Source organism: Struthio camelus, chromosome 5, assembly GCF_040807025.1.
Source record: "Struthio camelus isolate bStrCam1 chromosome 5, bStrCam1.hap1, whole genome shotgun sequence".
NCBI classification, from domain to species: domain Eukaryota; kingdom Metazoa; phylum Chordata; class Aves; order Struthioniformes; family Struthionidae; genus Struthio; species Struthio camelus.
Window position 1 is genome coordinate 58,570,256 of NC_090946.1, and position 24,737 is coordinate 58,594,992.

Consider the following 24,737-nt stretch of genomic DNA (forward strand, 5'->3'; position numbering starts at 1 on the left):
TGTGTGCTGGTTTCTCCTGGGCTGAGAACGGGTGTCTCCCTGTTCCAATGACATCCTGGTAAGAGGGAATGGATTTCCCTATGATCCTTCTATGGGGGTTCTGGGAAGCTGTGATTCAGGACTGAAGTTCTGCAGCCCTTTCTGGGTTCTTCTGTAGTCTTTAAATGGTGTATTCCTGACCCTTTTCATTTTCATACCCGGTTACTTGGTATTCTGTCACTTTCTGGAATTTGTGTCTCTCCCTCTGTTCCTGGCTATAGGTAGATGTCATTTATTCAGTGGGGCATGGTGTGGAGGTCTTCTTTCTTGTGAAACCAGTGCACATTTATAGAGAGAAAGAAATCACAGGGCGGAAATGAAGGTCTCCTGCCTAATTCAGGACTTAGTGCTGTTCCTCAGGGATCTCCCTAGATAACTTTAGGTGTGGGACTCCCTGGCTGCCCTTTCTGAAATCGCTCCCTGAAACCTGCTGGGGTTCCCAGGAAGAAGTCTTGCCCACAGGCTCCCTGCTGCTAGGGATGGAGCTAAAAGAAGCAAACAGTGGGCAACATTTTTCAGAAATACTGCAATGTAATGGAGGAGGGAGGTGGTACCTGCGCTCAGGGAGGCTGGTGAATTCTTCTCACTGAGTAAGAAAGAAAATGTGCCTGGGGAAGGAAAAAAAACTCAGTTTGATCTGAGATCACGCACTCTGCTTCAAGTCTGTCTCTCCGTTTTCCCTTATCTGTCATCCTCCAATAGCAGCCACTTCCAGCAGCAGTTCCTCTGCTCTGGAGAGCTCCCGGCCTGCTCATTCCTGCTTCTCCTGCACAATAGGAGCAGCAGGAATCTGAAAAGGAAGCAGCTGTACGGCATTAATAACATCATGCCTATGAGCTTCTGACCCAATACACCATAGCTTAAAGGTAATGTCACCTAGATTGCCATATGGGTGCTGCCACAGAGACCTTGCTGACAGGCTCTATCACTGAGTGCTGTTGCCCTTTGGGTATTGGTTATTCTTATTGTTGTGGGACTATTGGTACTGCTTGTTGATCATGATGATTTGGATGCTCCAGCTGTGAAGAGTGCCAGGATCCAGGTGTTGCAGCAAGTAATAGTGCAACTGGGGGCTGGTATGAGCCCATCAGTACGAGAGTGCTCCTTTCAGTGGCACAGTAAGTGTAGTAATGCCATAGTAAACCTGGCATTAGTTTGAAATGTGCAGTATAACTGACAGATGTGAGTTTTTTTTCTGGGGAAGAATATTTGTCAGCAGGTTTTTCAGACATACAAGTTGTTCAAAAAGCATTGTTAAAACTAGTTTGGAGTGTTTGCTTTTAGTTATTTGTGTTTATGCAGTGGATTAATTGCAAAATATCAATGGCTCAGCATGATTAGTAAGGGTATCATATAGTTGGTTCCTGTGATCTAACAAGGATCTCATGCATGTTTCTACGGAAGTACTTGTATATGCAAATTTAAAATTTTGTTTTATTTGAATGCTACTACATTTAACTTGAAAGGCTTTTTGTAATGGCTGTTTCTCCCAGCAAGACTGAGTTACCCCAGTTTCACAGTAACTGATTACAAAAGACCATATGGCTAGAAATAACTGACAACTGGACAAATATCTATGGGCTTTTTTCACAACTCATTTTTAATATTATATCTTGTACTGATACAGCAGTTCAGCTGCTCTTCTTGTTCAATGGGTTATTGATGCTGCTATCATATTTTGCATGGGAATAGCCACTGGGTACTGTTTGATGTACTATTTGCAGTTTGATTCACTGTATTTTGAAAGAGCTGCAACAAATTCTTCAGTGTCTCCCTAGCTCAGCTTTATCGTTGCTTCGCTACTGTAGAGGTTGTTTCTATTTATTTGAGTTCTATTTTTATTACAGTTGCCTTACTTGATAAAACCTGAAACACCTTTGTTGTATTCATATTTCATAATCCATTTGCTATAGGTAGCTTTTTTCAAATATAGACAGTGAGAGGTCACAGAACATTTAACTGCTCATTTTTAAGAACAGTCTAAAAGCTTATTTTTATAACTGCAGGTTTGATTGACATTTCATGTCTTTTTAAAAACAATATCGTCCGGAGGGCATCAAGGTCTGAAGTTTTCATTTGCCCATCAGATAGATGATGATGCAAGAGTTCGAATGGGTTAATTTTGTCTTCATTCTGAGGAAAGGTAATGCCCATGGCAATACTGTTAGAGCTGGAGGAAGTCTATCTGGCATTATTGAGATAGGTAGATTCAGCTGAGATTCTCAAGCATCTGGGAGAGGAAAGCTCTGTGGAGTGCGGGGAACTTATTTTTCAGCAAATGTTAGCACGTGAACATCAAGGTTTCCTGTGACACTATGGAATCACGAGGATTCATCTTCTTTTTTACTTGCAGGTGTTCGTCTGGATCGAGTCCGTGGAGGCCGTCAGAAATACAAGAGGAGATTGGATTCTGAGAGTAGCACTTACCTGAGCTTACAGATCCCTCCACCAGCTAAAAAGCCACGTATGTATTGGTCTTGAATTGTGGGCCTCTGAGCAACCACTCAGCTCCTTTTTATTGTTGGTTTCCCAAAACATACAATGGAGTGGTTGTCACTTCTAGTTCCAGTATCAGTCACAAGCACTAGGATTTTTTTTCTTATGATCATAGTATGTAGGTAAACTGGGCACATCCGAGGTAGAGCCTGGGTACTATGTTTATTGTACCTAAGGTTAAATGCCAGAGCTTTCCTAAGAGACCATATAAATTCATTTCGTGATTTTTCTGATCTTTTCCTGTATCTAAGCCTTGCTAGCCAAATTGGCCCTGTGCTGATTTCTCTATTCCGTATCACCAACTGTTCCCTAAACTTCTCCAAGGGTCACCAGTTGATAATTCGTTTCTCACCTTCTCCTACTGTTGTTGTTGGACCTGCATGAGATAGTGGTTGACAACCTTACAGTAGCTTCCTGGTTCTGTCATCCCTGTACAGACCTGATTTGGCATAGAAAGATTGCTACGGCTTGTGTAGCTGCAATATAGTCTCCTCCTGTTGCAACTAAAACCACTTCTGAGGTCCCGTGGCCTCTCTAGCCATGTCTTGTCCCAGGAAGGCCCTTGTAGAAAGGGCTGTTATGACAACTCATGTCCTGAGAGATACAACAACAACTTCTCCTTTGAAATGTGCAGTGACTAAGATCGTCTCCCACTTGCTGGTGGCAGAGCCAGAGAAGATTTATGCCATGCCTGATCCAACCATGCCGGAGAGTGACATCAAAGCCCTAACAACCCTCTGCGACCTGGCAGACAGGGAACTGGTGGTGATCATTGGCTGGGCAAAGCACATCCCAGGTAAACAGGGGAAATCACAAAGCCTAAATGTGAATGGCAAAGGGAGCTGATTGTTTATCACTGTGCTTATAAGTTGTCTTCAGCCAGGATTTTGACATATAGTGATGGGTGAAAATTACTGGCACAAAAAAAAACTGCTTGTGGTGAGCTCTTATTGGTCAGAAATTGCAGTATAGCACATGGTATAGGTGCATAAATTGATGACTGTATATGCATGTGCCCTGGGATTATGTGGCAGGCTTTGAGATGCTACAGTAAAGTAATCAGTTGTACCAGGCATTGAGTGGCACAGAGAAAATGGTTGAGGGGACAGTCCTTGGAACTGTAAGGTGGACTTCAGTGACTTTGCACTGCATCTGCATGGCTTGGGTCTGTTGTGTTTATAGATGAGTAAATGTCACAGCAGTGACTGGACTTTACTGCTAATGGCAAGGCAGATTGTCTTATATCAACCTTGTTTGTAGTGGGCATTCTTGCCTAGATGCAGGACAACTTTTTCTGCACTGGATTCATCACAGAAGAAGTCCCACTGGGATGGAGGATGTACCCACTATTGTCCATGAATCTCCAGGCGTCTATGCTGAAAAATAATAACAACAACTTGTTGGCAGTGTGACTGGCCTCTGAGCACTGACTGACTATACCAATCAGAGTGCCTATGCAATTGAATGACATAGCAACAATCTCATACCTGCAGGTAGGATGCCACAGTAATAGGACCTAGGCTGAAGGAGAAGTCATGGCCCTCAAGGATGTTTGAGGGACAAAGATGCAGACTGGGCAGGGAAAATGCCCCCTCTGTCCCTGCCATGTGTGTCCATCAATCCTGCCCTCCTCTCCCATCAAAAAAAGGTGGGCTGGACTTGGATGTGGGGAAGGTTGGGCAGGGAGCTTAGAGAATGTCATTGGGGTTTACATGACTACTTTCCAGAAGATTGCTTCGAAGAGATACTGTACAAACAGCTCAGTACAGCTTTCTCCTGCCTTCTATCCTCCTTCCTTGCGTCCAGGAGAACTTCTGATGCTTAGCTACAGGGTTTAAACCATATTGCACATTGTTCTTCTGCTGCATAGGTCTCTGTATTCTCTTGCGTTGCTTCTTAGCTTTAAGTTCCTTCTTCTTTTGTGAAGCATTTTAGCATGAGCGATCAGATAGTTTAGTTCTCCCCTATATTTATCTTCTCTCTGTAGCCTCTCTCTTGCCTTTTTGGTGGCTGCCTGTCTTTTCCCAGAGAGAGTATTTCTCCTGTGATTCAAATGTTAGTAGCTTCCTGGGCTATATGGAGTAGGGACTGTAATGCGGTGGGTCTATAAAGACTGGAGAAACTTTCTGAGGACAGGGTTTTTGAGTAGAGGTTAATCCCAGTGGTGCCCTTCTTAGATAAGATCTGCAGTATCTGCAGAGATTACACTCCTCACTAGTGCTGGAATCCATCTGGGGCTGATTCATCACAAATGGGTTTATACTGCCGATTAGGGAACTTAGCCTGGATTGCTCTACTAACCCAGCACTTGGGGTGTTAACAGGAATAGTATTAATGCAATGCAATTAGCTGCTATGGCTGATCAGAGAGGCACTGTTGTCTGTTCTCCTAAACTTGGCGGTTTCTGTGTGTGCAGGGTGTCTTACTGCAGTTGCCTAGCTTGCAGCTGTGGGTTGCACATGGGATGCTCAGCTCTGAGTTCCTACAGTTTTCCAGCTTGCCATGGTGATTATCCCAGAACAGAAGTGTAATAGTGAGATGACACCTGCACTGTGAAAGGGACTGTCTCTCCTTTCTGAAAGGCAGGACACACCTGCCATTGTCTCACTTTTCTCTCTGTATTTTCCTTTCCTATCAAAGCACCTGCAAGACAGGATTAGCCATCAGCCTGGCACAGTCCTGAGCAGCAGCAGTATTATAGCAGGACTGTGTATACAAGAGAGCGCTCAGGAATTGTTATGCCAGGGAGCAGTACCAAAAAATCAAACATAATGGAAAACAGTTCACAAAAATGCACTCCTGTACTTGTGAAACATGTACTAAACATACTACATTAGGCAGCAAGGGGGCAGAGCAGGGCAGGGCCAGGAGCCAGGTGTCTAGATTCTGCATGTCCCATATTTCTGCTTTTCAGGGATCTTGAGTGAAACAGGACCCTTTGCTTTCTATGTACATAGACTCTTAGACGCAGAGAGCATGGACAGAGGAACAAAAGTCACATATTCCTGCCTCATATTCTTGCTGGAATTAATAAGGAACAGTGTGACGTAGCTGTGAAATCAACTTTTCAGGATCCCAGGTGTTGATACAAACTTCTACCCCACAGTGTTAGCAAATAAAATCAGTTAAGCTTAAAGCCACTCTCCTGTGATAACAAGAAAGCATGATGTAATGGTGTTCAGCAAATCTTAGAGCTCAATAGCCTCTTTAGCTAACATGAGTTGTACCCTTCTGTATGAAGCCTCCTCCCCACCACTCACTCACCCTCTGTACTAATTGTCTTTGAACAACATCTACCTTTTCTGCATGCCTTGATGCAGGGAGGCAAGACTTCTCTCGAGGGGTGATGACGAAAGCTCTCCCAGGGTAGCTGTAGTGCTGTTCTCACTAGGAAGACGATAGTACTAGCACAGAATGAAATATGGCAAGTGGAGTGACAGCAGCTGTGTCTGGAGTGGCCTCAGATCCTATAATTACATCTCCCTTTATTACCTCTGCTAATGGCCCTCCAGGATGACAGAAATGATAATAAATTAACAGATTATGAACTCCACTTGCCACAAATTATGTGGCTTTTTTTTTTTTTTAATTCTGGGAGCTCCCACTGCCAAACTATTGAAATAAAAAAAAAAATCACAAAAAATAAAAAACCTGAATGTCGTATCAGCTATTGCAAATAAAGCAGCTTTCCTCAGCCTGCACCTGAGAAGGAGAGAAACATGCACGCAGTTCTGTGCTAGAGACAGGGACTATGCAGTAACAGCATGGTGCAGTTCCAGGATACATTTTTGGGTGCCTCAGAATGGTCATGGAGTATTCAGCACCTTTCAGGATAAGGCCTGAAGAATCTAAGAGCTAGGAGAGAGGTGACCAAAGGACTGTTTTTGGTTGGCAGCAGAGGAGAGATTCCAGGTGTCAGAAGCTGTGACAGCAGCTGTGCAGTTTCCTCTGTCACAGGGCTAATCCCATCAGTTCCCTGTGCAGCAAGGGGGAGACTTAGGACAACAGGATCCTGAGCCCTGCATCAGCCTGGGCTTGGTTTTGCTCAGGAGAGCTCCATTCAGAAGCAGCAATAAAAGTATGAACTGAAGGAGGTAAGGGGCAGAGGGCTGAGGCAAAGGGTGAGGGAGGCATCCCTACAGCACTCATAGCTTTAGCAAGGGATGGAATCCACCACGAGCGGGGGTATGTGGAGCACAGGCTGTGCTGTACAAGAGTTTCCCGCTCATGGAGCTAGCTGGATTTGCCGCTCTTCTCCTCAGTAGCATGGACTCCTCTTTAGCTGTTCCCTCTGGCACTCCTCCCCAATGGTTTATCGATTCTTCCCTCCCGCCCACTGTTCCCCTCAGACCTTGCACACACAACACGTGACAGCTGATTGGTATCTGTTAATTAATGTGGCCTGGGGCCTCTTTTCTATTCAGTGGCCTGATAAGGGAAATTGGATGTCCAAGGGCTGCCAGGCCATTATCACCCTTTGCTTCCCCTGGCAACACAAACACAAAACATGGCCTAGTGATAAATAAATACCACTAACCCACCCTTCTGCCTTCCCTTCCCCAGCTGAGATAGTGCAGATAGAAAAAGAGAACCCACAGTCAGTCAATATAGCAATCATCAGCTCTTTTGTTAATTGCCAACTTGATAACAAGACAAATCAAATGGTCACCATGGTGGCTGGCTACCTAGGTCCTGACATGACACGGGGCCCAGAACTGTGAGCAGGGAGGGCTGTAGGATAAAGGTGTCCTGCTGAGCCTAGCACACAGACAGCAGGGTTGGGAGGCTCCTGGACAGAGGCTAATGAGCTCACAGGCCTCTAAAGAAGGGTGAACCCAGAGGCTTAATAAGCACTGGGGAGAAAACTGGAAGGGGAGGCAGCTGAAGCATAGTCCTCCCAGCTGAGGGGTGCCTGGCTGTCCCATTCTCTCACAGCATCTGGGAAACTCTAGACACATGGAGCAACCAGAGAGCAAACATAGCCCCTGCCTTTCAGTGGTTGGCAGGAGCTGCCTAGATAAGACCAACAAACCGCGCTTAGCAGCCCTGTCTGTAAAAGCTACTGCGCAGTGGCTTTCCCCCCAGGATCTTTCATGGGCTGTCCTTCTAGGATCCCTGGCTCTAAGGACGTAAAGGACCTTTCCTTCCCGTGTGCTTTTTTTCCTCCAGGTAGCTACTGCCTCCATGTTTCAGCCTTGCTCCTTTCTCATCAGTGCCAACAGGGCTCTGGGACTGTCAGTGTCTGTGATTGTAGATTGTTTCTGTAATTGGGGAGTATGACATGGCTTATTGCTGGGTGCTGGTTCTGTTGTTACTGGGTGTGGTTGTGATTTAGGCACTTGTATAGCACCACAAAGGTGTTTTTGACGCTGTGTAGCGTTGTTGGCTGAGATGCAGAAAGCTGATGGTGTTGAGCTCAGAGAGTGATGTGAATAGAAGAGGACTGTGTTCACAACCATGTTCAGTTTTTGACCTTTCAGTGCTCTGTTGTGGAGGGACCTTTTCTCTTGTTGGCCAAAGTGAGAGACTGAGGTACACTTGAAGTTCAGGTCCATGTCATTTTTCTCCTATCCCATCAGAAACCCTCTTTTCTACCATCTGGAGCTCTTTTCTGCTCTTTGATTCACTGGGAAAGGAAAGTATAACTGGACAGTACCGCTGCAGTACAGAACTACAGGAGGACCAAGGGGCAGGCGGATGTTGTACAAAGCAATTGCTGCCGTAGGAGAAGCAGGGATCAGGAAAAGAGGGTATCACTAACCTTAGGGTACCAGAAACACTAAGTTAGAACATCAGGACTTGTGCTTGAGTCTCTGGGTGGACATGGAAGCAAGAAAAGGGAAAATTCCACATGTTCTGACTGCCACAGAGATAGAGGCCACTTTAGTAATCTTTTCCAGAGCAATAGACCAATGGGGGAAGGCGCTTGGGGTGAATCCCAGGGAAAAATAAAGTTCCAGGGCTCCTAGAGGCTTTGCTGCACATCCTTTTGACCTGCTTGTCTTTTGCCATATCAGGGTTCTCCAATCTCTCCCTTGGGGACCAGATGAGCCTCCTGCAGAGCGCCTGGATGGAAATCCTCATCTTGGGCATTGTGTACCGTTCCCTGCCCTATGAGGACAAGCTGGTCTATGCTGAGGACTACATTATGGATGAAGAGCACTCTCGCCTGACAGGGCTCCTAGAGCTCTACCTGGCCATCCTGCAACTGGTGCGCCGCTACAAGAAGCTCAAGGTGGAAAAGGAGGAGTTTGTCACACTCAAGGCCCTGGCCCTCGCCAACTCAGGTACAGCCCTGGCCCAGCCAGCCTTGAGATCAGGGAGTCAAGGCCCACAGTGTCATCTGGTCTGGGAGAAAGCTGCAGCCCATTGCCTGAGACTGTGCTCTGGCCATATCATGCAGCATCTTCAGCGCTTCTCTCAGTCCATAGAGCAGGACCCAGGCTGGAAAGGAAGGAGAAAGGAGGCTTGCTGCCTCTGAAGCCCCAGCAGCAAGCTGGCCCTGTATGAGGGAGTGTGGCCAGGCAGGGATGGGCTGGCTGCTGGCTTCTGGCACTAAAGCAAAGGCTGTGGAGCCCTTCTCCACTAGCAAGGGAGTTCCAGTCGCACAAGTTCAGAAGAGGGGATGTGAGCCAAGTCTGCATCCAGTTAAGCAGTGTTGATCAGTTAGAGCAAATAGGGAAACCCTGGTCCCAGTTTCAAACTCTACAAAATTTGTAGGGTTGGGGTGGCCTGGTCTAGTCCTGGAGATGTTCAGAGAACACAGACATTGAGGCCCACTGGGAGAACTGAGAGACAGAAAGTGGACCTGGATGGGTAGGAGATAAGATGTTCTGGCAGAAGCTTGCCATGATGTTGCCTGTTCTGCTCCTTCTTGTGAAGAGGGTGAGAAAGACTAGGGCCCTCAGTCCAGTGCCTTCTATCTCAGTTTGGAGGAGGGTCACAGCCCTTAGGCCAGCAGGCTGGTAGCCTGTGCCTGTGGGAGACACAAGAGGTGCTATTTGCTGCACTGGTGCAGCACAACAGCCAGAAACGTATTTGCTCAGGAGTCCTTTCCAAAAGGGAAACTGCTAAAGCTACTGTGTGATGAGAGCTCCCTCTACATCCTTTGAGTCTCACTGTACATCAGCTCTCCTGGCCAACCTGCACAGTGCAGGCCACAAAATTCACCCTTGTAACCCAGCAGTGAACCTATAATCTCTGTTTGGCTAAAGCTGTCTTCCAGAAAGACACCACACCCAGTGTGAAGCTGAAGACATTAAAAGATGGGGAATCTGCATCTTTCATGGTAGCTAACTCTAATAATCTCCTAGTTTTTTAAAAAAAAAAGAAAAAAGGACCATACCCCTAGTTTCAGTTTGCCTGAGTTCAGCCTCCAGGTTCTGAGGGTCTCCGTTGAGCTGTGTCCTATGATCCCATCTGACAGATTGATGCAATACAGTTCCTGCTGTATAGCTGCATCCCTTGGCTATACACGCATTACTTAAAGTGTAACCAAGTGGGCCAGAATGCCCTGTGAGGCTGCCCTATAGTCATTTTACACCAATCTGTTGTTCTTTGTCATCCATACTTCTTAGCAGCAGCAATTTAAAAAAAGAAAAAAAAAAGAAATTACTCCTAGATCATGGATAAAAATGTTCAGTAGCATCTGTTTTTTTACTGATCCCTGAGGATTTCCACCAGAAAACTCCTCCTTCAGGGATGATTCACCACTGATAGCTACTTTGAGATCTGTCATCTAGCCAGTTACTAATCAATTGAAAGTGTGCTTTATTGATATTGCATAGTGCTAATTTTTTAATGAGAATGTCCTGTGGTGCTAAGCCAAGTGCCTTATGAAAGCCTAAGTCCATTATATCTATGCAGTTAACTTTATCAACCAAACTTGTAATCTCATCAGAGAACGAAATCAGGTTTGTTTGACAAGACCTCTATTCCAAAGTATTGTGTTGACGGGCATTAGTTGTAAAACCATCTTTTAAGTCTTAATTGAACATTACATTTTTCTTCCTTGATTTTTCCCTGGTTCACATCAAGCTAGCATGGCAATTATCAGACAGGACATAGGAAACTGTATGCATTTTCCAGTAATCTTGAAATTTTTTAAAAATACCAAGAATTATTAATTTGCCCTAGCTAGTCCTTAGCCATTTTAGAACTCTCAATCCAGGCCTGCTGATTTCTGTGAAGTTTATCCCTAACATGTTTAACATCTTTTTGCGTCAACAACAGACTAAGAAGTTTTCATCATCTTCATATAACACAGGTACCTCACGCTCCTTTTCTCTATGCACAAGACAGAAATACTCACTGGAGGATTTCTGTCTCCTCTGCATTGCTATTAATAACAAACATCTCCATCCAAAAAGAGGTCCCCTCCTACATTTTTCTTCTATTTCTTAAATATTTATAAAACTCCTTTTCATTGTCCTTAGCCCTTCCAGCCATGGATTTTCCTCTGATGTCCTTTGCTTCCCTTATCAATTTTCTACACTTCATAACTTCTGATTCATATAAATTGCTATCTAGTTCCCTTTTTCAGTTTCTCAGATATTGCTTTCTTAGTTCTAATTGCTGCCTTCACTTTGCCACTGAACCAGGATGGGCAGATAGCCAAGGCTAGCCTCTCTCTCGATTGTGGGATGGTGGCTTTTGACTATGCAATCAACTCTTGTTAAAGAACCTGCCTCCTGTCTACCAGGAAGGTCACAGGATTAAACAGGGAGAAGAGCTCCTCAGAGAGCTGAAGTGCTAAGGGACCGGTTGTGATGGTGACAGCAGAAGTGCCACACAAGGACATTTATCTGGTCCATGTTATGAGTGGAGACACTGTAGTACCTGAGCCTCAGTGCTGTCAAGTTATTTGCAGTGCAGCAGAAGCGCCTCTGCTGACATTGTGCACTGTGCTATTAGGACTTAGCCCAGGGCAAGCGATATGGGAATAGTCTTTATCAGGAGTGGAGAAACACTAAGCAACGACAGAGCAAAACAACCAACACTCATCAGCTTTTTTGGGTTCTGCTTCCAGCTCTGTGGATTAAAGAAACCAAGGTAAGGGTGAGGAGGCACAGGCCAAAGCATGCTCTCAGCTGCATGGGAAAAGCTACTTTGCCTTCATTGGTTTGTTCTAGTGCAGCTGGGAGCAAAATCCACAAAAATGCTGCTTGGTGGTCTTTATTCAGCCATATGAAAGTAAACCATGAGATCTCATTTTTCATGTAATTAAAGCCTCTTAGATTACATGCACAAAAAGAAGCTACACAGGGTGAGCTGTATTTTTCTAATTTAACCTTCACATTCTTTTAACATAAGTTATTTTTCTTTGTGTACTTACAACATGGACTAAACTTGCGGAGCCTGCATGTATGTGCTTGCACGCAAACAGCTGATTCCTAAAACTGTAGGAACACAAACTATCTCTGAGTGACGTCTCAGCTCCCTTGGGTCAAAGACATGGTTTAAAGCTGAGCGCTTAGATTAACACCTGTGTTGCCCAGACCTGCCTTCTTCCTCTTGCCTCCCATAGTGATAAATTCCTGAATTTCCTTTATCCTTGCTGGGTGTAATTGCTTATGCAGTTCAACTTCTAGGGACTTTCCTCTCTTCCATGCAGCTCTGTGTATATTGATGCTTTGTTTCTAGGAATCAAAAGGAATAAAACAAATGGAATTAGAAATGGGAGTTCACTCACTCCTCACTAGAGGAGCTGACAATAGGCCAAGTGCTGTTTAGAAGAAGCCACCTTGCCAGAGCTGTGGCTGATCTCTAAGTCCTCAGTGTGATGCACCAAGGACACACCTGCTGGGATTCACAAAGGGAATCTAAGCAAAGCCTCTCTTTACAAAGAGCATTTTAGAGAGCTGAGAAATTACCTCTTAATGCCCAGAGCAGCAGGCAAGACCTGACAGTGAGAACACCCATTTTTGCCAGAGGAGGGATGCCACAGCCTCACCTGTTATCCTTCAGAGCCTTTTTAGGAATTCCTAGTCCTCTTCTCTGAGGAGCACCAAACTGAGCAACCTGTGTCTTGAAGAGCCCTCAAGGTTAGCATACTGGACATGTTCAATTTAGGACATCTCAGACTGGCTGAACCTTATTCCCCTCTTCTCCCCAATGCATTTTAGTGCTGAGATGGAGTGAACAAGCTCTGTACCTAACTAGGGGATGTGTGGCAAATTCTGTACTCTGTTAGTTCCCTGCTCCTTCCAGAAGCTGCTAGGGAAGCATTAGGTAAGGAGGGAGCGAGCCCTGTCCGTTCTCCCTCCTAGCCTCCACTCCAGTGCCAGAAAAGGGCTCCTGACATGAAGCTGACTTCTAGGCCACTTGACCCTCAGGGATGTGGCCAGGCAGCCTCCCTCCACCTCAGTGCTCTGACAGCTGTAAAAATTCATAGCTATTGATTTTGTAATTAACAGTTTATCAATGCCATCGACACCAACTCACTGATGGATTGCAAGGAAATTAATCCTGCAATGTTATTTTATTTTTTGCAGTCTGCTGCCAATTTTGAGTTCCTTTCAGCATAGAGTGGGGGTGGTAGGGCAGGCCTTGATCTTTATTTCCCAATTCCTCTCCCTCTATATGTCTAATTATTTAATGCTGTTGGGTCTCCTCACCTTCCAGAAGTCAGGTAGCAGAAGGGGCACAGCTTTAGCACTCTATCTACTGTACAGCAGCATCAGTACCCAGAAGCAGAGCAGCCACTTCCATATGGAGCATGACAGGCTGCCTGGTGCTTCCAGCACCCACTGAGGTCTGATCATTCTGATGGGCTGCAATTACTACTCCCCAATGTGTTCCTGGCCAGATAGACACTAAGCAGAAAGACTGGAGAATACTTCTCTCCAAGTTCCAGCTCTTGTTGTTTCCTGTTTCCAAAATGACCCCTGCAACTTGGCAGGAAACATATCCCATTCGGCTTTCCTGGATGGTGCACCCAGATGGTGCTACCTGGCTGGGGGAAGTTGCCAGACTGATTTGGCAACATGAGTCTCCCTCCCTACTTCTCTGAATCAAGCTGTGTGGCTAGCTTAGGTCACTGGGATGACCTACCAGCCCTCCTCTAAGTTCTTTGCCTGGTCTCTAGGATACAAAAAGCAAATGCATCCTTACCTAATAGGCTTCCTGGAAATACAGCTCTTTAATATTCTGTAATTAGTGCATGCCTTCTAACTTAAACAGCTTTCTTGCTAGGCATAATATTTTCCAGACTCTTATAATCCTTTATAAATCATGCATCGTAAATAGCACTTACTGTACACGTATCTTATGAAATTCACAGCCTCTAGTTTGTCTTGAGCTCACCATAGAAATGACACATATTTCTAGAGAAATTTGGGCACTTAGGCCGGTGTCTCTCCCCTTCACTGCTGTCAGACTCAGGAACCCATCTCCCCACATTTATGCTGTTATGCATGTGGGCTGAGCCACTCCACTGTTGTACTGCAAAGCCCAGGTGCAGTGCCAGACGGGTGCAACTCTGTGTCTATGCCTATGCATGTTTATTCTAGTGTTCATTTGCTGCAGCTTCTGGATTCATTGACCTGTGGCAGGAATCTTTATCAATGGCTTCAATATTGATTAAAAGTCTCTGAACAATGAGGAGAATGTAACAGCGTCTCCAGGTCTGTTGGGGTTGTAGGAAAGGAGCAGAGAGCAACAAAACAAGACAGAGATAAACCTCCAACGATAGTGCACTTGGTTAGCTTCTTTACGCTAACCTCTCTGCTCTGTAGTGTTATCCTCTAGCACCACAACCTCCTGGGTGTTTAGCAGTCTGTGTTCTTCTCAGGTATCCTGCTGTAGCCCTGGACTGGGTCACTACCAGCTACCTTTGCCTCAGAGCAACGCCAAGGATCTGTGCTAACCTCACAGACCCTGTTAGCCCCTCCGGCATCTTGTAGAAATCTAACTGGCCGCCTAAGGCATGAGGCCTTGCAGGAGAAGCTGAAGGAGGTGCAGGCTTCTGTAAGGGACTGAAACAGGATGCTTCCTGAGCAGCTGTTGGCGGTCTCTGAAAACAGGGGCATATGCACAAAGGTGGGGCTGGCAACACCCCTGGGCACACTAGTTGTGACCTACTGGGGCTTTTCTGTCTTGCTGACACCCTGAGCAGCTGCATGGCAATTAGGTAGTTTAGACAGATGAAGCACTATAGCAGTGTTAATTATTCTAAATGAGATTGCTCCCGAGTGGCGGCACAGCAGCTGCTGCCCCTTGCAGGGTGACTCCCCCCAGCAGGAGCATGGAGGGCAAGTGAATGTGCAAGCCACAAAGGCCCGAAGCCGACCCCTCCTCTCCCCCCCTGCACGGTCTTGGGGTTGTCAGCAAAACGGGCACACAGGGCACAAAGTGTCACCTACCCCCTGGGAACCTTACTGTTCCTGCACTACTGTGACCAACTTGCAGGGCTGATACTCTCCCAGCAAGGTGTTTTTTTCCATATAGAAAGACAGAAAAGAAAGCATCTCTAGCTTCAGTTCCCTAAAGCATTTCCTCCCCACATCTGATTTGGCTGTTTGCTGTCTCTTCTCCCTCCCCTGCAGACTCCATGCACATAGAGGACATGGATGCAGTGCAGAAACTCCAGGACCTTCTCCATGAAGCCCTGCAGGACTACGAGCTGAGTCAGCGCAATGAGGAGCCCCGGCGAGCAGGCAAGCTGCTCCTGACCTTGCCCCTCCTGCGGCAGACGGCTGCCAAAGCTGTGCAGCATTTCTACAGCATCAAACTGCAGGGCAAGGTTCCCATGCATAAACTCTTCCTAGAAATGCTAGAGGCAAAGGTCTGACAGCCCCAGTGCCAGCCGACAGCGGCCGGAGAACAAACTAGAAACAAAGATGCAGACAATGGAGCAATCCAAACAGCAGCAGCAGCAGCCGCCGCCGGCTTTTATCTCCAATCATTTATTATGGAAGAATTATTTAATGTCTATCTGTCGGCGTGACTGCAGAATCTCATGTACAGGAGGGGGGAAAACTCTTTTAATCAGTCACCTGTTTCTCTTTTTTTTTGTTTGTTTTCTCTGTGGGAAATACCAGAATATGCTCTTGCACTTGTGGAGGCAGTCATCAGGGTTCAGCCCCTCTGAGCAGTGATGTTTTCAGTGCTATCCAAGGCTGCCTGCTCCCCAGCTCCCTCCGCCAGCACTGGAGGGGGAGTGGGGACTGAAGCAGGAGAAGAGGAAGAATAGAGTAAATATACACTTTATCTGCTGGTGTTGTGAGGGGTCAGATAGAAAGGGAAGCAGCCATGGTCCTTTTTTTGTCACCTTCCTCTCTCTAACCATAGGGCAGGTGCTCCTTGAAAGAGGAGCTCTACAGGACCTCTCCCAATCAAAACGGCTGCCTCCCAGGCTCCTCTAGCGTCAGCTAACACTTGTACATACAAGCCCCGCTTCTTACCAGGAAAGATGCTCCTAACTGTGTAAGATATTATGCGACCTTGTACAGCGTGTCATTACATCTAACTACTCCCCTCCCATGTACAACCCCCACAGGCCCCTGAAGAGGTAGGATGTATGTCCCTGAGAGAGTGCAAGTCTCCTTTCCGAGATGGCCAGAGAAAGAGAAAAGAGCCTGATGTTATCCTTCAGTGCTGGGTTGACTTGATAATTGCTGCATCCTCTCCTATGTGGTGCTAACTACAGTTCTTCCACACTTTTCATCGCGTTGTGTATCAAACCTGCCTCTTCAGCTCAGCTGAGTGCCATTCCCCACTCACCTTGTTCCTTGTGGCAGAGAACACAAGGTTTTTGTCTGCACTGTCACTGCCCAAATATAAATATACCCCCAACCAGGGCTTTTCTAGACTCTGTTAACGTGATTGTTCTTTGCTGCCATAGAGACATAGGGTTATGGCCAAATGCTAGTTAGGAATCAGGGGAATTACTTTTTGGAGGGGGGAGGGCAGCTTCTGAACCTGAGAGCTCGCTCTTCTTGGCAGCCTAGGGACAGAAACTTAGAGGGTAGTGTGGCACCTCCCCAGTCCAGTATCCCGTCTACCACCTTCCCCTGCCGCATCCCATTATCCTCAACAGCAGCAGCAAGTGAGCTAGCATAGACTAGCCCTGGGCCTGGTAAGAGTCCCTCTCTCTCTCTGAAAGAAAACTGTACGCCTGACTTCGAGGTGGGATGTGAGGGAATAGAGGTAAGGGAATGTTTATTTATGCGTCTCACATAATCAGGTTCCTGCTGTGTCCAAGCCCTGCTTTAGATATGCTGTCTAAGCCAGAAGTGCTGCATTCCCCATAGCCAGCAGGGAACTTGGGTGACTGACAAAAAATGGCTGCTGGCATTCAATGATTTTATTTTCTAGGTCACACAATTCTGAGCCAGCCTAAGCTGATGAAACCTGAATGTATTGTCAGTTTTGTCGTCAGTGTCATGGCAGGAGAGGGGAACGAGAGGCTCTGATCACACTTGAGATGCAATACACTACTGGCTCTGTTCTCCCCTTCCCCACCAACTTCCATCCCTTCCTGGCCAGCCGAGGAGAAAGGTGGTGTGGCAGATGAGTAACGCGCCAGGCAGGAAGCCTTCCAAACCAGTGTTGAAGTGTGTGATCAGGGAGACGCTGGGTGCTTATTTTCTACCAGAGCAGAATGTGTCACACAGCAGGGCTGTTGGTGCTACAGAACAAAACCTATGCTAACTGAGAGGCTGGGCAAGCTGATGCTTAGCTCTTGGCTGTTGTAGCCAGCCCAGTCTGGTACTTGAGCTAGTTCAGTTCAGTCTCCTCCAAGTTATCCTTACACTACATAGACATAGCTATTCTCACCCATTTTTTGTACTTACTTGATAAAAGAATTCAGTCTTGCTTCAGGCACTTAGAAAACCAACAGAGACCAAAGGGCCAGCAGGCACATGGGAACTGCGACTGTTCCCGTGCTTGTAGCAAGCGCAACCACGCAGAAGCCTTGTGTTTTGAACAGGTACTTGTGCTTCTTCCCCAGTTCTATCCAGAGGCAGCTGAGGAGAAAGTGAGAGGCTTTTGGTTGTGCTCACAATGTATCCATCTGTGACTGAAAGGGGCCAAAGAACAATGCAAGCCAGCACTGTAGAGACAGCTTGCCATGTGCGGCAACCTGGCGAGTCTTTCTGGCTGTGGCGCAAATACTTTCATAAACATGCTGGACTGTGCTATGGCATGTAAGTTGGCCTCACTGCACCACTGTTGTGCCCCTACTGAGTCTCACTTAGCCCAGACCTAGCACATTGTGCCCTGTCCTGCTTCATTGCTGTGCAAAGATAGCTAGCAGTTGCAAACTGGACTGAAAAGACCTTGAGAAGCCATTCTCATTACTGTTGGGCCCTGGCAGGAAAGTTCATCGTCGTTTAGAGAAAAAAAAAAACAAAAAGAGACTCTTCCAGCCAAGCAGGGCTTGGGCCTGCTTTCTAGAACAGAAAGGCAAACATGCTGCAAAAAAATGATTATGAAGGCGAACCGATGAGTTAGCTTTTAGCCCACAGTGGGTGCTGGCTGGTTAGAGTAGGGCCATCATATGGAGGCAACTCTTGCCTTAGCAGACCAATATAAAGACACGAAGAGTGTCCAGGTCTTCCTGCCTCTCTGCTCCGTAAGTGGAAATAATCAGTACATAGAGCTGAGCTTATGTAAATTGTCTAAGAATGGAGTAAAGGACCCGCTTTCTCCATTATAACTGCATAACCTTGGAGCTCATCTGGGTAGCCACATTGCTTGAAGATAATAGGCCTGGAAAGACCTATTTGTATTTCTTCTGAGATCGGACAGGAACTGAACCAGGCAATAATCAGCATAAATTACTCTCTTTAAGCAAGGCATGCAAACTCTTTCCCAGGAACTGGGACAGAAAGACATGCCTAGAGTTAACCTGTAAAAGGCTTGTACCATTTTTATTTGGGAACCAGGTCAGGTCTCTTTGGCCCTTCAGGCAAGCGCAGGAATCACATGCATCTCTTCCCTTCCCAGTTACTCTAATCTGCTGCACATCACTACTACAGTCATGCTGCCACAACTGAGGAGCATGGATGGCCAGCTAGCCAGTGAGCTAAGCTTGTAGAGAAGGAGAACATTATCTTAGTCCAGTCCCCTCAGTGCACTTTAAAGTAGGAAATGGGGCTTCAGCAACTGTTTAGGTTTTTGAATGTTCATAATTGCTTACAAAAATATATGGGGCTTTGGAACCTGAGACATGGAATAGAAAATGGGGTCTGGGCACCAGTGCTATTTATGCTATTCATTCATAATATAGGAGTCACAGAGTCAGAGTCCTTCCATGTGGGGCAAAAGATCATGGAGTCTAGGCCTTGGGACACAAATGGGCTCTGTGACTAAAAGCAAAGCAAAGCTGCAGAGGTAAGTGCATCAGTGAATGAATAAGCATGTGGCCCACATCCAGCAACTACAGTAAAAGCAGTTCTAGCCCCTGATTTGCATGTGCAGATAACAGAAACCACATACCTGTCAGCAACTACAAAAGGCAATTCTTCCCAGCTCCTCTGTTTTGGGCACATTCTCTGGGAACAGTGTTCTCTGACCTGTAATGCAAAACAACTTTCATGGGGATCAATTAAAGGAAAGGGTAAAATACCACCAAGAACTGGGTTTCCGGGGGAACTTGGGCATTGCACCTTGCAGCAAAACTGTGAAGCTATAGGAAACTCCCCTGCAACAATCAGACTCCTGCAGTATTGTTCATGCTAAGGGGGCATTATTTTTCTCTTTATAAGCTAAGTCACCATTTTTTTTTAAATTATTACAAACATATAAAATAAAACATGCTGCACCAGAAAAGCGTAAGCAGCTATTAGAGGGGAACTTCATTGAGAAAGACCCTAGAATGTAACTTGAGCTTTTCTTACCAATTGGAGCTGAGAAAGAGCTTCCACTTTGTATCCACAAGCTATAATCAATCATATGGCCAAAGGCCACTCTGTTGTTCTTGTGGCTGGGCTATATGGGGAAGCCAGAGAGAGAGAGTCTGTGAGACTGATGCAGGGAGTTATAGACAGTCAGTGAAATAAACGGTATCTACTTTACTCAACTATTATCTGCTCCTAAAAAAAGAAAAAAAAAACTGTTAAATAAATTGTATTCTTGTGGTACAGGTCATTTCAAACAAAACAAGAAATAAAACACAGATATGTAAAAACTAACTCAGACAGAGTATTATTTATTGTGTTTAGGAAATACCATTTCACTCCTGGGGATGCACATAGCCCCGCTGAAGGGAGCTGGGGTTGGGGGAGGCACTGATTGTGCATGCTGCAGGTGGGGAAGGAGGTCACAGAATCACAGAACAGTTGCGGTTGGAAGGGACCTCTGGAGATCATCTAGTCCACCCCCCCCCCCCCCGGCTCAAGCAGGTCATCCCGTCACACAGAGGCACTCATTTTGTTCTTTTCCCCCAGGAAAAAATACTCCCAGCAGGCTTCTGTTGTGAGTTTATGTGAGATTAGACTGCTGAAGACTGGTTAGGTGGGCCCTGTAGTCAGTATCGGGCATGGACTGGTCTCTATCACCCTCACCCATTTTCTCCCTGTACCCTGCACGTCACTGGTGCAAGGAATAAATATGAGCTAGTGATGAGAAAAACCTTGACGTTGTTCCAGTGAAAAAACAAAATCTCCAATCATTAAATAGACCATTGGCTTAAACCCAACAGTGACCTCAAGAATGTTGCAAGCATTACAGTGACTGTCCTGTGCTTATAAAGTGCAGGGCAATTGCTGAAGTCATGGTATTTGCATTGATCTGGCAGTCAGGCAGTGCAGGACGGCAGTCAGACGTCCTCCCCCAAGGAAGCAGCAGGGAATGTGCTGGGCAGGATCCCAGGCTTTTATTTTAACTTTGACTTTCCATTGAGTATAGACAGCACCACACCCTGTGTATGCAGTGAAGTCTCCATAGGCCTCAGGTCCTCAATACTGCCAAGGTCCTCCTTCCAGGTGCTGGCGCTCACTAGGATGATGCCTGTAAATCAGACAACCAAGAGGGTGCTCAGCCTGTGCTCAGGAGGTGGAGGAAGAGACTTAAGCAGAGGTAGCTAATAAGAAAGGCCATGGGATGGAAAGGGACTTGAATGACAAAAAATAAAAAGAGTATAGTGCTAGGGAGGGTGATGAAGCATGACAAGCTGCTTCTACACTTAAAACAGCTACCCCCCCCCCCCCCCCGGCCACACGGTCACCATTACCTCTGTCTGTGACAAACTATCTTTGAACCAACTCAATCCCTTTCCAAGTTTGCTTGCACACTTGTGTGCTCGCTCCCATGCCCAACCTGCAGCTAGTGCCTCCCTCACCACACTGTGCATGCAGCACTGCAGGGTCACTGCACTCCAGGGTGCCCATAGCTACCTACTGTTGGCAGCCACTGCCTGACGGTATGGCCCATATCTGTTTTCTGACCAGCTTCATCTACCCTTCTTATATAGAACTGCACTGCTTTTAACACGACAACTAAATTAGGCCCAAAGCCTTCTCCTGGTGTTGTACCAGCCCACAGCAGGTTTGGATTTGGCAATCATGATAAGAAGAAATCGTGACTTTCAGTTAAATACGGCACAGGAACTGTTAATTTATGGCTTTCAGAAAGGCAGTACTTTTGGGGTTCTGAAAAGTTTATGTGGCACCTGGAGCTGTCAGAGTTGTGGGGGTAGCCAGAGGGTTATGGAGACTCAGGCCCACTTAAGCGCTCCTCCTTTCCTTACTTCTACAGTGGCAGATGTCTTCCTTACATTTCCTGGTCACCCTTCCTCTTTTTCTAGGCTTTCCTAACTATTATTCAATCACTCTATGGGGGGGGGGAAAAAAGTTTTTGTTTTTTTTTTTTTTTAACGGTAAGCACAGTGAGCAATGGCAGAAGCTGAGGCCAACCTGACATTTCCCCTTACAGAAGAGCTTTGAAGGAAATACTAGAAAAATGGGAACAGGAGGACTAACCTAGGAGTGTGCTAGGAGTGGCTGGAAGAGACAGAGGCTGATAAGTAGCTGATGAGACTTAGGTTTAGAAGGCCTAGAAATGGCTCAGCATAACACTACAGCCCACAATGGCAAGGCCCATCATAGTTGTGGTCTTTGTGTGCTCCCTTCCACGGGGCTTAGGTAAGGCTAGAAAACAGTTTTCAGCTGTGAGAGTAACAGCAGCCAAATGATGATAAACTGGAGAGAAGTTACAGAAAAGACCAGAACTGGCCACAGGCTTAATGGATGGTTTATGAGAAAGACTGAGAAAAAGACAGATAACAGCTACCCCGACACATCACGGATTGCCAAAGACTTCAGTGCCTCATACACTGAGCCCTTCTTAAATCTAACCAGTCACATGCTGATACAGGCTGAACGCATTCAGCAGCCCTCTCTTGTGAAACCCTAGACTGAGTTATTTCACAAGTTCGCAATGATTAGGTTTGGTGGCACACACAGCACACTCAGAAACAGCTGGTTCAGATCACAGGCCCTTTTAGGCCAGCACCCTCTCTCCTGAAGTGCGCAACAGCAGATGAGCCAGGAAAAATATCAAAACATGCCAAGGAGGTACCAATATGTCTCCCAGCAATTTAAGGCTCAAAGACTTTCTGAGCTAGAGATGAAGTCTTTGTATTTAATAATCCTTAATGAATTTTTCTTACATGAATTTGTCCTGTCACTTTTTCAACCACTACAAGTTTCGGCTGCCGCAGCACCCGGCAGCAGTGAGTTCCATGGCTCGTTGCTTGAAGAAATATCTCCTTTGCTTGTTCTGCACATGCCATTAGCTAGTTTCATTTCATGCTCCTACAGCTTGTATGAGAAGATACAGCAAGCAATCCCACGCTCACTTTTCCCTACCATTCTTGATCTTCTAGGTCTCTCTCAAGTTCATGTGCTATCATTTCTTTTCAAGGATGAAGCATACCTGCCAGCCCTATTCCCTTCACCAGGTACACACTGTACCAATCATGTTAAGAAAACATGATAACGAGAAAGGCTGCTTTGCAACACCTGAACTAGATGCTTTAATACCAAGTATAAAACCTAGTACCTATCTATCTCAGATATAATAGCAGATAGATACAGATCTCTCTTTCCGTATCTATCTACACACAAACATAACCACAGTCCCCATGTGTCTTAGTTAGGCTTTCATTCACAGCACTACTGGAGTTCACATTTATCTTCAAAATAGCTTACAAACAAGATTAGCCCATTTAAAACATTTCTTCCTAACAATAATAACAATAACAGATCAGAATCCTTCCTCCTTTACATGAATGTAGCCTTTCCTCCAGTAAATCTTTTTTCTGCTTCTTTCTTCCATGTAAAACTGAGGGAATTCAAAAGGCACCTTGGACTTTATCTGATACAATCCCTTTATTATAGTACAAATGAATGTTTTAAAAACTGAAGAACTTTAATGCAGTCCTTGATGTGTTAAAAACAGATTTTTCATGTATTCCTTCTTATAAAAACTTGATTTAGAAATCACACCTTTCTTAATCGAGAAATACCAAACACTTTCTTTCTCAAATGCTTAAAAAAACAACACGTTTACCCTTCTGTAAAAAGTCTTTGAATCAAGTAAGTTATTTTGATGAATGAAATCATTATACATTTTGCTCTCTGATTTCAAGAAACTGGCATTACATTTTCAATAAGCTTTATCACACATCCCCAATGTAACTGCAGTTGTTGAATAATAAAAGGCAGGACAGGGATCAGATAAGGAGAAGCCAAGACAGAGCAAGCTGAAATCACTTTGCCTAAATTGGCAAAAATAACACAAAACAAGGCTGCATTTAATAGATCACTTAGAACAAAGCACATAAATCATGTTTTTGAGAGGGGTTAATTTACACCATATGCCAATTAAGTCAAGTGCAATACACAGGTTATGAATAATCTCATCGAGGTGAAGAGTGTTATATTTGGAAGGAAAATGATCCAACTGAAGCCAAAATTATAATCACCTTCAATAATTACATTTCCAGCATTGTAAATTCATTTCCATTGCAACACTGAAAGCAGTCAACTCTGCAAGTAATTTTCTGTTACCATTTACATTATTAAACTCAAACACATTAACCAAATTCTTGTTTATATTTTCACCAGTGGTTTATGCTACTGCAAACCAATGATCCTTTGGATCAAGCTTAGGAAATACAATTTCACCAGATATGATTCAATATAATGAATCCATGTAACTAAGCTTGGGGCAATCACTTATTTCCCTCATTGTTTTGTCTTGTTTTTTTTAACAAAGCATAAAAATTCAGCAGTGCCCCAAGGGAGTGATGCTCACAGGAACAGCATTAATATGCTCATTATCTTTGCTGGGTGCTATCTCCAGCTCTGCCACTCCCCTGAGCACTTCTGTCTGGGACTCTCTTTTTCCAGCTGCAGAAAATCCTATATTGCTACTGATTCTTCTCCCCATCTCTTCTCTCCATCACAGCTTTATGATTTCTCATAATCAGGCACATGCTATGACCTAGTCTGTAGTCCTGGCTAAGTCCTAGTAGTCCTAGTCTTGGTCCTAGTAGCCTAGTCCTGTAGTCCTGGTCTTTGATATGTTTTGCCTTTTTTTCCCCCACTACTAGATAGCCTCTCTTCCCACTGCCTCCCTCCTCCTTTCCTGTTTCCGGCACAGTGCCCCTGCAGGTGACGAGATCTTCAAAGAGTTCAGTCTGCTGTGCCAGCTGACCACACCAAGCTGCTCCAGGCCCCTCATGGGATAGTCTGCTTCAGCTCCTGAAAACCAGCCCCTGCTCCCCCCGGGGCTAGCAACCAGCTCATTTTTCTGGATGTCTTTCACTTGGATTGAGTATCATCCTAGTTAAGAATTTTTACTGTTTCCCATTGCTGGGTTTCTGCTAAGACTTCCTGGCATTCCAGCCCTGCAAGGAATAAAATGCAACAGAAGGGACATGTGCCACATCAAGGGGAGGGTTAGAGGAAGACATCTGCAAAATGGCACTGATACTGCCATTTGGGCCAGGTTATCCTGCCTCTTCATTCTCAAGCTCGTATATGCAGATAGGAACCAAGTACAGGGCTGAGACAAAGCCCACAGCCACACTAAATCATGGTAGTTTAGTTAATTAGATAAACTATGCCAAACCTGCATCTCCAGTGAAATACCATGCTAACTTCATGCTCCACCACACAACTTAAGAGAGCCTCAGATTCTTGCCTGCACAAGCCAGCAAGGCCATGCAGTAGGGTCTTACACAGCGACAC

At 45.5% G+C, this 24,737-nt stretch overlaps 1 protein-coding gene across 2 annotated transcripts in view; it reads left to right on the forward strand.

Moving 5' to 3' along the window:
* The window catches only part of ESRRB (estrogen related receptor beta), a 156,568-nt gene extending 139,232 nt beyond the window's left edge, over nucleotides 1–17,336 (forward strand). For both annotated transcript variants that reach the window (XM_068946643.1, XM_068946642.1), the window contains exons 4-7: nucleotides 2,393–2,503; nucleotides 3,170–3,331; nucleotides 8,553–8,822; nucleotides 15,081–17,336. In XM_068946643.1, the coding sequence (XP_068802744.1) occupies nucleotides 2,393–2,503; nucleotides 3,170–3,331; nucleotides 8,553–8,822; nucleotides 15,081–15,325 (788 nt within the window). In that variant the 3' untranslated portion in view covers nucleotides 15,326–17,336. The remainder of the gene's footprint in view (nucleotides 1–2,392; nucleotides 2,504–3,169; nucleotides 3,332–8,552; nucleotides 8,823–15,080) is intronic.
* The last annotated feature ends 7,401 nt before the right edge of the window (nucleotides 17,337–24,737 follow it).